The sequence below is a fragment of the Callospermophilus lateralis genome, chromosome 4 (assembly GCF_048772815.1).
Source record: "Callospermophilus lateralis isolate mCalLat2 chromosome 4, mCalLat2.hap1, whole genome shotgun sequence".
Taxonomy (NCBI): domain Eukaryota; kingdom Metazoa; phylum Chordata; class Mammalia; order Rodentia; family Sciuridae; genus Callospermophilus; species Callospermophilus lateralis.
The window spans coordinates 9620901-9633892 of NC_135308.1; the positions used below are offsets into that span (position 1 = coordinate 9620901).

Consider the following 12992-nt stretch of genomic DNA (forward strand, 5'->3'; position numbering starts at 1 on the left):
ATCTAGGGCAAATCCCTCTCCTTCAAACACACCTGTTACCCATTTAACACCATGATGAACTGGGTGCTTGTGTCTCGAAGCCCTAACTCACAATTTGATGGTTTTAGGATATGTGGCTTGGAGGGGCAATTAGATGAGGTCAGGGGATGAAGCCCCCATTACAAGATTAGTGTCCTTATAAGAGGAGGAATGGCCACCAGAGTTCCATCTCTCTGCACCACAGGAGCACACAGTGATAAGGCGGTCATCTGAATCTGCTGGTTCCTTGACCCTGGACTTGCCAGCCTCTGGAACTGTGAGAAATCAATGTCTGTCTGTAGCCATGGGGTCTGTGGATTTTGTTTGGGGCCACCTCTCGTTATGACAAACTCAGTGTGTGCACTAACTACTCAATATATGCTCGCGATTACAACTGGCGATATTTTAAAGCCAGCGCTGAGAAGGGATAGGAAAGGTTGTTTTCTGGAACTTGGAGGGAACGGTCAGAAGAGCAGGCAGAGGGATCAAGCACGGGGAGGTGGGCACAGGCTGCGGGCAGGGTGGGCAGGCTTACCTATGCTGCAGCTTTCTGAGAGGTGGGACCGCCTCGCCTCCAGGTTTCTGCAGGAGGAGAGAGGGCAGGAGGCAGATGAACACAGAACGCAACGCTCCCCCAGAGCTTTCCCCTCACCCACTGCCTGACTGCAGAAGCAGCCCAGCAGGGGCATGTCCTGGGCCTAGAGATGGGGCACAGCAGCAATCCTCCCAGGATGTCACCAGGGGGCAGCGGGGAGGACAACACGCGGTGGGAAAGGCCAGGGTCTAGAGTTATCTCAAAAATGAGGGGGTGGGGGCACCCTGCTTGTCCATCCTCCTCCCAGCACACACTGGCTGAGCTCAGGGCCCTTCCAACTCCCCACTGTACTCACAGGGTGGGGATCTGGGGCAGGCTGTTCCGCTTCTCACCATCTGGAGAGAGAGGAGGGGAGGGAAGATTGCAGCCAGGGACACAGAGTCCTGGATGGGTGGAGGGCCTGTCACTGCTCCACCAGGAGACCCCTCCCCACCTCCTGTCCCCTCTCAGCATCAGGGTGGAAGCTCTGTAGGCCTTGGGCCAGAATCAGAATCCCCCTTGTGGGCTTCCTCCTGCCAGCTCCCCGTGATCCATCTCAGACCTACTTGCTGACCCTGGTCCCAAAACGAGGAAGGTCCACCCATGTCCTAGCAATGGCTCTGATCCCCCTGGGACTACAAATGCAGCTCCTCCAGAAGCTGGCCTCGATGAGGCTCTGACTAGCAGGACCAGCGGTGGCTGTCCAGGACCAGGGCCTGTAGCTGGCGACCCAGGAGGGCCCCGCAGGAAGCACCTGCAGGGCTGCTAGAGCGCCTCCCCACATTCCTGAAGAAGGCATTTGCTCAAGGGCCAATGGCTCCACGCTCCCATGCCTCCACATGGCCCTGCAGGCTTGGCTCAGCGTGCAGCTCTCCACTGTCGGGCACTGCGCCTTTCAGGGAAACCTACCTTTCTTGGGATGGATGATGAGAGAGCCTTTATGTTCCCCCTGAAGCCGGCAATAACCGTCTATGAGGTCAGCCATGTTCTCAGCCTCTGCCAGGGATGAGGTTTTGATGGACAAAGACTGCAGAGAAAAAGCCAGCCAAAGGTGAGACCTCAAGCCTTGGCTACACTGTACCCCCTAGTGCTGCTAGAGAGGCTGCAGGACCCCCACCCCCAACCCACGCTTCCTCTGGGCTCTGCTGGCCTTCCCTGTCGCCACTAGGGGCGTGCTTGTGCTCCCTCCTACGGACCACCCTGAGCTCTGGGAAGGCCAGTGAGAAAGTGCACCACGTGGGGTGCTCTCTATGTAAAGCAGAAACTGAGAAATGGGAAGCAGAGCGGAGCAGGGACAGACAGGGGAGAGACAGATGCAGTTGGAGGTCTCTGATTCTTCCACCATGAAATCCCCCTGTCCCTGGGATCTTGACCTATAAGTCATTTTTCACTTGGTTAATATTGGACCCCACTTCTTTCCTGACATTAAAAAAAAAATACCAACCATCACCCCAACACCTTGTTAGGACATGGGTGCAGTTTTCTTAACCAGATACCCCAAGCCACGGAAGCCCTGGCTTCCTGCTTGCCACAGTCAGTTTGACCCAAGGGCATCCTAACCCATAGTGGTACCCCTGAAGAGCCTCCAGGTGCCCAGGGATGCTCACCTGGGGTGCGCCTTCAATGCCCAGCTGCAGGACAGCCTGGCCCTCCTCCAGCGGGAGGCACCTGATGGACCTGATCTGCTTGAACTCAGCCAGGCAGGTGGGCTGTGGAGAAGAAGGGGCCTTAAGAGCATCCCATTGCTGGGATCAGGCAATACAGATGGGTCAGGAGCGGGAGGGAGGAGTGACTGGGAGTCTCTCTGCAGATGAAGGGAGAAAGTCTGGAAGGGTCATCGAATCCAAGCCCCTTATCTTTCAGAAGAGAAAACGTGTGGAGAAAGGCAGGACTTGCCCAAGGTCATAGGTCAAGGTGGCAGTAGAGTCAGAACTGGACCCAGAACTGCCTCCCTTGCCACTTACAGAGCTACTCTTCTCTCTGTACCAGGAGAACGCCAAGCATGCCCTTTTCTCTCTCTCTGCACCTATGTCTGCAATAGGGAGCCATCCGCCCAAGCTGCCATCCCCAAACACTGTCCACAGAGCTCACACCAAGGGCGTGGCTCTCTGCTCTCAGCAACGGGGAAGAAGAATGATTGGGCAGACAGAGAAGGAGTCGGAAATCTAAGACCCTGAGCCAGGGGCTGGTGCGGCCTCAGTTCTCTCTACCTTCGCATCTTGACTTGTCAGCTGGCGGATGCCTTTGGGGCCAATGACCAGGTCCACGGTAATGTTCCACCCTTGCTGGAATAGAGGAGAGAGGGGACTGTTACCTCTGTTCTGCCACCTGGTGTGTTGACACTCTAAGAGAGGCTCACTAAGCTACACCCCACCAGGCAGCTCACCCCTCTGGATAACGGCCCACCTGCCCACCTCCCACAGCTGGAGGCCAACATTCAGCTCCCTGCTCGGCCCATGGATTAACACGAGTTCCGCCATAGGCAGGTAACAGCAAGGCCCTGCTGCCTGAGCTCTGCTCCTGTCCCCCGAATAGCTCCCTGGCCCCCTAGCCTGCCAGCCTGGAGAGAATGAGGAGGGTGGTCATTACAACAAGTTCACAGCGATAGGTCTCCTGATCGATGTTGGCAAAGCCCGCCAGGGTGTTGAAGAACTTCATGACACACTCCTCCTCCCGGAGCGAGGCGTACTGCTGGAAGGTCTGCTGGATCATCTTCCGGAACTGCTTGGGCTGGGGAGAGGTCGGCAGTGCTGAGCCAGGCCCTGCCCCTCCTGGCACCTGTCCTTCCCCTAGGTCTCACTGGGAGGATGCTCATGCTGGAAGGTGCCCCCAGGGCTCCTGCCATGACAGCAACAATGACCTGTTCCCCAAACACACTCCGTGGTCTCGGGCGGGGCCCATCCTAACCCTGTGCAGGAGGCAGGGAAATTGACCTCCCAGGGCTCAGGCTGCCTCTTGGGAGGCTGGAGGGAGGCACAGCACGTCCTGATTCTCCGCCACAGATGTGGCCCACTGGGGGCATTTGTCTGTCCTATGTCCTGGCTCAAGGCAGCCCAGATGCCCCAGCTTCCTTGAGGAAATCCCCAGCCCAATCCTTGTAGTTCTAGCCCAGGGGATCTGCACAAAGCAGGGTTTTCTGGGCCCCTCACCCTTTGATTTTTCTTACCTTTAAATTCTCCTGCATCTGCTTTGGGAAAAACAGGTCGAGTCCCACTTCCTTTCTGAAAACAGGGAAACAGAAGCAGCATTTGGCTCTCCTTCCCTCCAGCTCAGGACTTCTGGCCAGTCGGGAGGGGGTACCGGGGCTTGGGGGCCAGGAGAAAGGCCCTGACTACCCCGCTCTGGTCCAGGGCTGAGTGGGAAAGGAGGCTCTGGAGGGAAGGAAAGGAGGCGGGTCAGGAGGCCGTCCAGCACTTACTCCAGGAGCTCGAAGTTGGACTTCTTGTCAAGGGCGTTGTGGGGCATGTCCTTGAAGAACCGCCTGGAGAGAAAGGGGTCACAGAGGGGAGAGTCGGTGGCTGGAGAAGGAGGCCACCAGGGCAGGGCACGCATGTCCAGGCGTTGGCCTTGGGGCCCCTTCCCCTGCCAGAGGTGGGATTCATGGGGACAGAGCAAGGTGGCAGGGGGGTAAAATTAGATCTTCAGAAAACAGCGAGGACAAGGAAATCCCCCAGACTTTGTTCCCAGAAAGGCACCAGCCTCGTGTTCTGGGAGACCCAGCTCCTGGGCTGTGGGCTCTGAGGCTGAGGAAGAAATGGCGGCTCTCTCCACAGTGCCCAAGGACAGCCAAGCCCAGGAGGCCAGGGACGCCACCTGCACCTTCAGGTCCTGGTCCTGGGCACTTTCTTTTTTGCCTATTTGCTATCTCTGAAATGTGTGCATATGTTTGTGTGTTCACCTAAACAATTATTAAATGAACATGTTAAAATTTTTGAATGTGTAGAAGAAAATAAAAATAATTCATAATCTTACCACCAGAGGTGGCATCTATTGATATATGACACATCTTCTTCAAGCCCCATTTCTCCTAAAAATATATGCATTCATGAAAACTTGTATGTACTGTCAGATGCCACATAATGACCTTTTGGTCAACAATGGACCACAGATATCATGGCGGTCTCATAAGATTACATCGCCTAGAGTAATAGCTGTCTTAGTTTGTGAAAATGGACTCTATTGTGCTGATGTGACAATGAAATTACCTAATGATGCATTTCTCAGAATGTATCTCCATTAGTAACTGATGCATGACTGTGGTATTTATTTGTAGCAATGGTGGTTTCAGCTGAGACCAAATAGCCAATGTCCCTGCATATGCCAGCCTCCCTTCCCTGTCAGGATTGCTGTGTCTAGACATTTCACTGACTATTGCAGACACTGTCCAATCTTACATTAAAGTAACTGATGCCTGCAATCCCAGTGATTTGGGAGGCTGAGACAGGAGGGCCTCAAGTTAGAGGCCAGCCTCAGCAACTTAGTGAGATCCAAAGTTAAAAATAAAAAAGGCTGAGGATGTAGCTCAGTGATAAAGCACCCTTAGGTTAAATCCCCAGTACCAAAAAGAAAAAAATAATAACTCAGTAGTCCTTTAAGCCAGGTGTCCTATAGACATCTGGGACCAGTTTTGTGCTACTCATACTATAAGCAGAGAGAAGCAAGTAACTTATGACCCCAAAGCAATGAGCTCAGACCGCTCACCCTGTTCAGAAAATAGGAAGGTTGGATCCTCACCTCAAACTATTATCTAGAATATTTATTTTCTAAATATAGATAAATATAAATATAGATTAAATATAGATAAATATAAGCAATAAAACCATTATAAAGCTAGAAAAAGAAATCTAGGAAAATATTTTCATATCACAAGGTCAAGAACATCTAAAGCAAGAAATTATAGAAGAAACCTCCAATAGGAGCATAAAAAATGAAATATTATGTCCTGAACAATTTTTAATAAATGGTGTCTTTGAATATATTGTCAAGCAACATAAGTAGCTTATTTTCTCACAAGAAAATAAGCATGCTGGGAGACCCTGGGATGGAGCTACCCAGTGAATGGAGGCCACTGAACTCCAGGCACAGTAAGACAGGGAGCCTTCCTACCTGGGGAAAACGGAGTCTGTTTAAGATGCCACAGGGGGACAAGTCATTTGGTTCCTCAAACGTATTTCTAGCATATAGGCCATGAGTTTCACATTTTAACTTAGAGCAGGAGATTTAGATTAAATAATATAGTTGGCATTTGTAAAGCATCTCCACTAGATCAATAAAACATCAGTTAGGCTGCACTCCAACTATATGATATTCTGCAAAAGGCAAAACAAGGTGACAATATAAAGCCCAGAAGTTGCGGGGAGTAAGTAGGAGGGAGGGATGAAGAGGGGGGACATGCAGCATTTTGGGGGTGGTAAAACTAGCCCATATGATATCCTAGTGGTGGATGCAAGCATTTGTCCAAACCCCGAGAGTGTGCACCTCCAGGAGCGAACCTTCAGGTGCACTGTGGCATTTGGGTGATAATGATGCATCAATTGGAGCAATCGCTCCACACTCGCAGAGTGGTGATGATGGAGTGCTGTGTGGGTATGGGTCAGGAGGTACAGGAGAACTCTGCCATCTGCTCAGTTTTGCTGCAAATCTAAAAGTTCTCTGAACAAAAGTCTATTAGAGACAAATAAGTAAATAAAATAAGGGTTGAGAGAAAAATGTCAGCCAAGTAAATACACAGTTACAGAACACTTTAGTCCCTGTCATGGTTGTAAGTACTTGAAATATAGTAACTCACTAATTCCTCCTAACAACCCTGTGAGGTTGTTCCATCATTCCCATTTTACAGATGAAGGAACCGAGGCCCAGGGAGATCAGACGACTTGCCCAGAATAACAGAGTCAATGCAAGCCCCAGGATGCATGCCCAGAAAGCCCAGCTTCTGACCTGTGCTATACATCATTACACCCAATTCTCTGGATAGGATCTGATCTGAGTCCACAGAGGATTCATGTCCCTAATCTCATGTCTGCTGCACCTACCATACTTCTTTTTTTAAAACCAAGAAACAATGCATACTATTTTCCTGGTGGTGTCGCGTTATCCATAGGCAAGGTGTATAATCTGTGATGCTAACAGGACAAGGGACTGTTACCCATGATTTTCAAGCCAGAGTCACATCCCTGGAAGAGTCGACTTCACGGTATGATTTTCAGAACCATATCTGACTCTGTTAGTGACAACAGTCAAAATTTCACTTTAAAATAGCCCAACTCCACATACAACTGCATGCTATCTACCCTTTTCATTTAAAAATGATCAGACCTGAAAAATCTTCTATCAGTTTTACAAAGTAGGTGTTTCCCACGCCCTTTCCCCATCAGCACACTCCCTGACCTCAGGGGTCACCGGTAAGAATAGGAACCTCTATCTGATGCTCCTGAGTCTCAGGAGACATGAGGCTGTTTCTTTTCAGGAAAGAGTCCTGGGAGTAGTCCGGGGCTGATCAGAGAGCAGCCTCTCTAGCCTGCCCATTCCTGACCGCACTCTCTCCCAGAGCCTGGTCCTCCAGCCTCTTAGCACAGCCCCTGGCACTGAAGCCACAACCAAAAACAGTTCAGAGATGCCTGGAGGGTGTAAAAATGTGAAGTGGAATGCAAATGGATCCCCTCTGGGCTGCTTTCTCTAAGTGACGACTGACAGGTGATTCACTGGAGTCTCCTAGTGATACCACAGCCCTAAGTGTGAGATCCACCAACAAAAAGGAAAAGATAAGCGCTTTAGAACTGTCTAACTCCAGAGCGGAAGACTATAGGATGCCATGCAGGGTATAGGACTGCAGGGGTCCTGGAGGGCAGGCCAGGGCACATGGTGTCTGTTGTCCCAAAGATGTCATTAGCCTGCCATTGTCATGGCCTCTTACATGCCAGCCATCTTTGCTCTCCAAGTTCACACCACCCCCATTCTCTAGTCCATGCCTTTCTTCCTCCATCCCTGGGTGGGCGAGAATGCATGTCCCACTGGGTGCCATTATCTGCCAACCAAGAGGTATTTTTTCCTTCCAGGGGCAGTTCAAATCCCCTCTCCCTGCTGCCTGCAGGCAAGGTTAATGGCTTCACTTGGAAGTGGTACAAGTTCGTTCTGCCTGGTATTATGATTAATTGTGTACACATCTGTCACCTCCCAAACACTGTGAGCTTGAGGACATCGCCGAATGCTGTGCTAATTCCACACAGAGTGCCTCCTGGAGCTGGGGTGCTATAGTGGGCAGCACAGATGGGGACCCCCACATTCCAACAGCCCCAGGGCCTGGCCTGGTGCTCTGAAGCATTTGCAGAACACTTGCAAAGGACAGAGGGAGAAGCAGGCAGCCCAGAGGCAAGGGCAGGGCAGGGGGTGGGGACTGAGCAGAGGGAGCTGGTCCTTCTCTTCCATTTATTCCAAGGACCAGATGGCGAGCACCTCAGAGGCCCACTCTGCTGGCTTCCTCTCCTCCCCTTCCCAGCTCTCACGTGCCCACTCCCACTTCCACCCTAGATGCTCCAAAGTCCAGGCCAGCCTTGGGCCCAGCTCTCCCAGGAGAGACCTTGAGGCCACTTACCTGAGCTCCAGACAGCCCAGCTGCAGGGCCATACCCTCGCTGACCTTGCTGGCATAGCGCTGCATGTAGTCATTCCGGAGCTGGCAAGAGAAAGATCACAGGTCGGACTCACACCCTCACCGTCCCCCTTCCCTGAGCAGAGACCCAGGAGGTGACACACCCCTGCCCCTGAGCTGTCTCATGCTCACTCAACCATAGACAAGCACTGAGCAGGGATGGGGAGCAGGTTGGGAGCTTCCTCTTGGCTCTGCCTCTGCCCCCTGGGTCCCTGAGCCCCTTCACAGGGGGAACTTTCATACACCTTCTCTCCCTGCTCCAGAGTCTTCACCCCACCCCAATTTGGAGAGAACTCCCTCCCCGCCCCCCGATTTGGGGAGGAGTCATTAATTTTTCCAAAGCCCTGTTGATAGGTAGGAATAGATGCCATCCATGGTCCAAGAAATGTCTGGATTAGTGTCCAGGAAACCAGAGGGGAATGCGGCTGAGACCAGCTGGAAAATAATGGCAGTAGCTCACTCTTCCTTGGCACTTCCTCTGCACAGGTGCTGGGCACTTATTTAATGCTATGGCATGTCAAAGAGGCTTGGCAATTGTTCAAGAGAGCCAGTTATCACATCTTTAGAAGTTTTATGAACTGGTGGATATCCCATTGGTAGCTTGAATCAGGTCTCGGCGGGAGCATTTACACCATGGGAATTGGCAGGTGCTCTAAACCAGGGGTCTCGTCTTCCCAGAGACAGCTTACCTGCACACTGCCAATGATGTCATTTGATCCTCACAATAACCCCATCGAGTAGGTATTAGTATTTTATAAACGAGGAGACAGTTTCATGCAGGTAAATGAAGTCTCTGAGAACACCAGGATAGTAAATGGCAGAGCTGGCTAAAAACCAGGTATGAAAGACCCCAGAGCCTGTATGTTAACCTGCTCCTGCTTCATTAGCCAGTCACCTGGGAAGCCAAGGAAGTCCTAGAGGAGCTGGGAGCTTATGGAACAGGTTGGTCTGCACCAAGGTTGGAGCAGCTGACAATGATCCTCAGGCATAGCACTCAGGGCTTTTGGGTGGGGCTCTCCAAAACCTGGGCTTTGTCTTTCCATCTTCCTATGAGAGGATGGATACACTTGGCCTGGAGGGTGCAATGGGACTCTGGAGGAACTTTTTACCTGTTGGTAAAAATAAAGCAGTGTGGTCCTGTCCTCTTTCAGGCTCTCCATGAAGTCTTCCGGCAAGTAGCGGATTTGAAGGTCATACCTGTGATAGGGCGGTCAGACTCTGAGTGATGCAGGGAAGCTCGAATCTCGAGGAGGAAGTGGGTCTCTCCATCCTCCCTACCCTCTGCTCCCCTTCACCATAGCACTACAGAATCCCAACTGGGGACATTTCTGGATACAGATTTACTGTGAGTCCATATCAGGCTTTGAAAATGCATGCATTAGACATTGTAGGAGGTCTAAGTCTAGGATGCCACTTGGATTTTCTAGAAGATTCTGAGGATGGGGAGTGCTGTGGGGAGGACCTCCAGGGCCTCCCCGCCCCACATTCCTACCTCCACTCGGCCTCCACGTGTAGACATTCATACTTGTCCTGCACCTCACCCACCGTCATCTGGGGGTGCAGCCAGTGGATCTCATCTGACTTCATGTGCTTTAGCCTCAGTCCATAGCACTCAGCCAGCTGGATGTTGGGCCCAATCCGCCCACTTAGCAGGATGGAGGTGATGATCTCCTGCAGAGAAGAGAGGGACACAACTCAGGGGTGTTCCTTGCTGGGCCCCCCAGGTGTGATTCTCTAGGGTGGGATTCTGCCTTAACGATGTACTTGTTTCTGATTCCCTAGCACTTAGTGCAAGAGGTGGTACACAGTGAGCTGTAGCTGGTGAATGAACAAATGCTGTTCATTTAGCCAAAATGAGACAGAGCTGAGGAGACAGCACAGGTGCTGTGCTTCTGCACTGCATTCCAGTAGAACCAGTTAATACTCACTGAGCACCTGCCATGTAAAAAGCACCTTCTCAATGGTTCCCAAGTTCACCATCCTTACTGAGTACCGGACCAGTCACTGCTAGATACTTTACACACATGATTTCACACGGGGAAGCAAGCAGGTGTCACTGTCCTTGTGTGACAAAGAGGAAAGTGATGTAGGTCACACAAGCCATGGCATTAGGCTGGGATTTTGAACCCTGGCCTGCTGGACTCCAGATTTCTACTAGGCCAAGCTGACTCACTGGGATGATGGAGAGGGCGAGACACAAGGACAAGACTCACCTCAAGGGAGCAAGTGGCACAGTCCCTATACAAGAAGGACGGTCATAGGAAATGAAGGTATGACAAGAAAGGTGGCCTCTAGTTAACTGGGCCACTTGCCCACAGCCTGATGTCCTAGCTTCCTGGCCAGAGCCACAGCTGGATTGACAGGAGGGCCACTTGGGCAGCTGGCTGCCTGGATGTGAACCTCTGAGGCCTTGCCTGGTTCTGACATCACTTTTGCAACATTTTCCCTCAAGCCTCTCATGTGGTTCCACATGTAACAGGTGACTGGAGCCCACGAGAGAGAGAGAGTGAGAATTTTTTAATATTTATTTTTTTTAGTTTTTTGGCAGGCACAACATCTTTGTTTGTATGTGGTGCTGAGGATCGAACCCGGGCCGCACGCATGCCAGGGGAGCGCGCTACCGCTTGAGCCACCTCCCCAGCCCCCAGTAATGTGTTTCTTTTTATTAATAAAGAAAACACAATATGTTTATTTAGCCCCCTACTCTTGGAAATAGGGGCTATTTCTAATTTTGACCATTGTGAATTAAATTGCTGTGAAAACTAATTTACAAGTATTTTTGTGTGTAGATGCTGTTATGCCTTTGAATAGACACCAAGGAGTAGAATTATTAGGTCAGTGTATGTGTGGTCTTACGAGAAACTGCCACGCTTGTTCCACTTTTGTGTTTCCATCGTGACACGAGGCTTCTGTGACCCTGCACCTTCTCCAACATTGGGTGCTGTCAATCTTTCTAATATGTGTCATCTCAGTAGGGAAACTGAGGCACGGCATGCATGTGTTAGCAGATCAGTGTGGGAACCACTTGAGGGGCAGGGCTAGTAGTATATTATTGTGCCTTGATCTGCATCTTCTGATGGCTAATGACATTGATCACATGTTTACGTGTGTATTGGCCATTCACACTCTTTCTTTGTAAAGTGTCTGTTCAAGTCTTCTGCCCCTTTTTCTATGTTGTGTTTTCATGATTGAGTTTTAGGAGATCTTTATACATTTTAGCTAAAAGTATTTTGTACGACCTATTTTACTAATATCTTCTCCAGATCTATAATCATTTCCATATTAGTGTCTTGATATCTATAATTTATCAAAAATTTCTTTTACGGTTAGTGCTTTCTGCATCCTAAGAAATCTTCACCTGCCTCCAGGTCATGAAGATATTCTGTGTCTTCTTTTATAAGAGTCATAGTTTTGGAGCAGTGGTAGAGTGCTCACCTAGCACAGGTGAGGCACTGGGTTTGATCCTCAGCACCACATAAAAATAAATAAATAAGAATGAAGGCATTGTGTCCACCTACAACTAAAAAAATATTTTAAAAAGATTCACAGTTTTAACATTTACTTTTAGGTCTGTGATGCATTTTAAATGAATGTTTCTGTGTGGTGTGAGGCAGGGATAAAACACTTGTTCATATAGTTCTACAGTCATTTGCATTGGTTGTTAACTTTCCTTTCCAAATGAATGGTTTTTCTGTCTTTGTGGAAGATCAGTTGGCTATCTAAGTTTAGGTCTATTTCTGAATTCTGACTCCTTTCTATTGATCTTTCTTCACACCACGCTGATACCATAAATGTACACATTACTCTAGTTTTAAGGATCTTAAAGTCAAATGGGATAAATCTTCTGTTTCTCCCCCAAGATTATTGGTTTTTTAGATCTTCACATGTCCATATTGATTTTAGAAACAGCTTTCCCTTTTTTTTTCCCCAGAACTTTGTAGCAATATTATGATTAGGACTGTGTTAAATCTCTTGTTTAATGGGGTGGGGACTTAGGGATGGATCTCTTAACAGCACTGAGTCTTCCAATTCTGAACATGGTATCTCTCTGTTTATTTAGATTTCCTTTAGTTTCTTTAAGTAATGCTTTATAGTTTCCAGTTATAGGCTTTTGTCCTAAGTGGCTGGTGTATTTCGATGCTTTTCTAAATTGGGATTTTTAAAAGTTGATCATTTATTTTGCTCGCCCTTTCTGAGACTCCCTTCTTGCTGCTCTGCTGGCCCCGGGTTCTAACCTCTTACCCCTCGGCTTAGCAAGGCTGCTGCTTTCTGCCTGCGCCCCTCCCAGACTGGAGAGTGTCCTCCAAAGGAAAGCCAGGCACTCCCACTCATTCATCCAGTCCACATCACAAGAGTAGATGTCCCTCTTGGTCTCTGCTTGCTGTAGGCACTCTTCAGTTCTTAGAGATGGCTTTAAAATTTTGTCCTGGTTTTATCATTGTTACCTACAGGAAGAGGAGTCCAACCAAGCTACTTCACTGTTTTTGAAATCTCTGTGCTATTTTATGAACAAATCTGTGTCCTCTGCAAATGGAAGAGGCCCGGGGAGCTGAGAGCTCCTTTCAAGTCACTAACAGCCAGACAGCAGCACAGCCACTGTCAGGAATAGCCAGCCCTGGTGTCACTCTAGCAGTGCCCAGCCACTCGCCAGTACCCAGCTAGATGTCCTGGGACAATACTGATGCTCTCTGGATTCCGTTTTTGTTTGTTTATTTATTTATTTATTTTTGTTTTAAAATCTAGAACATGGGGA

At 49.6% G+C, this 12992-nt stretch overlaps 1 protein-coding gene across 2 annotated transcripts in view; it reads right to left on the bottom strand.

The window, feature by feature from the left end:
- Positions 1-12992, bottom strand: part of Ptk2b (protein tyrosine kinase 2 beta) — a 107077-nt gene that overhangs the window by 20844 nt on the left and 73241 nt on the right. For both annotated transcript variants that reach the window (XM_076853538.1, XM_076853536.1), the window contains exons 3-13: positions 9732-9910; positions 9349-9436; positions 8184-8263; positions 4011-4073; positions 3759-3813; positions 3182-3322; positions 2803-2877; positions 2200-2301; positions 1502-1619; positions 909-948; positions 554-600 (exon numbers count right to left, since the gene is read on the bottom strand). In XM_076853538.1, the coding sequence (XP_076709653.1) occupies positions 554-600; positions 909-948; positions 1502-1619; positions 2200-2301; positions 2803-2877; positions 3182-3322; positions 3759-3813; positions 4011-4073; positions 8184-8263; positions 9349-9436; positions 9732-9910 (988 nt within the window). The remainder of the gene's footprint in view (positions 1-553; positions 601-908; positions 949-1501; positions 1620-2199; positions 2302-2802; positions 2878-3181; positions 3323-3758; positions 3814-4010; positions 4074-8183; positions 8264-9348; positions 9437-9731; positions 9911-12992) is intronic.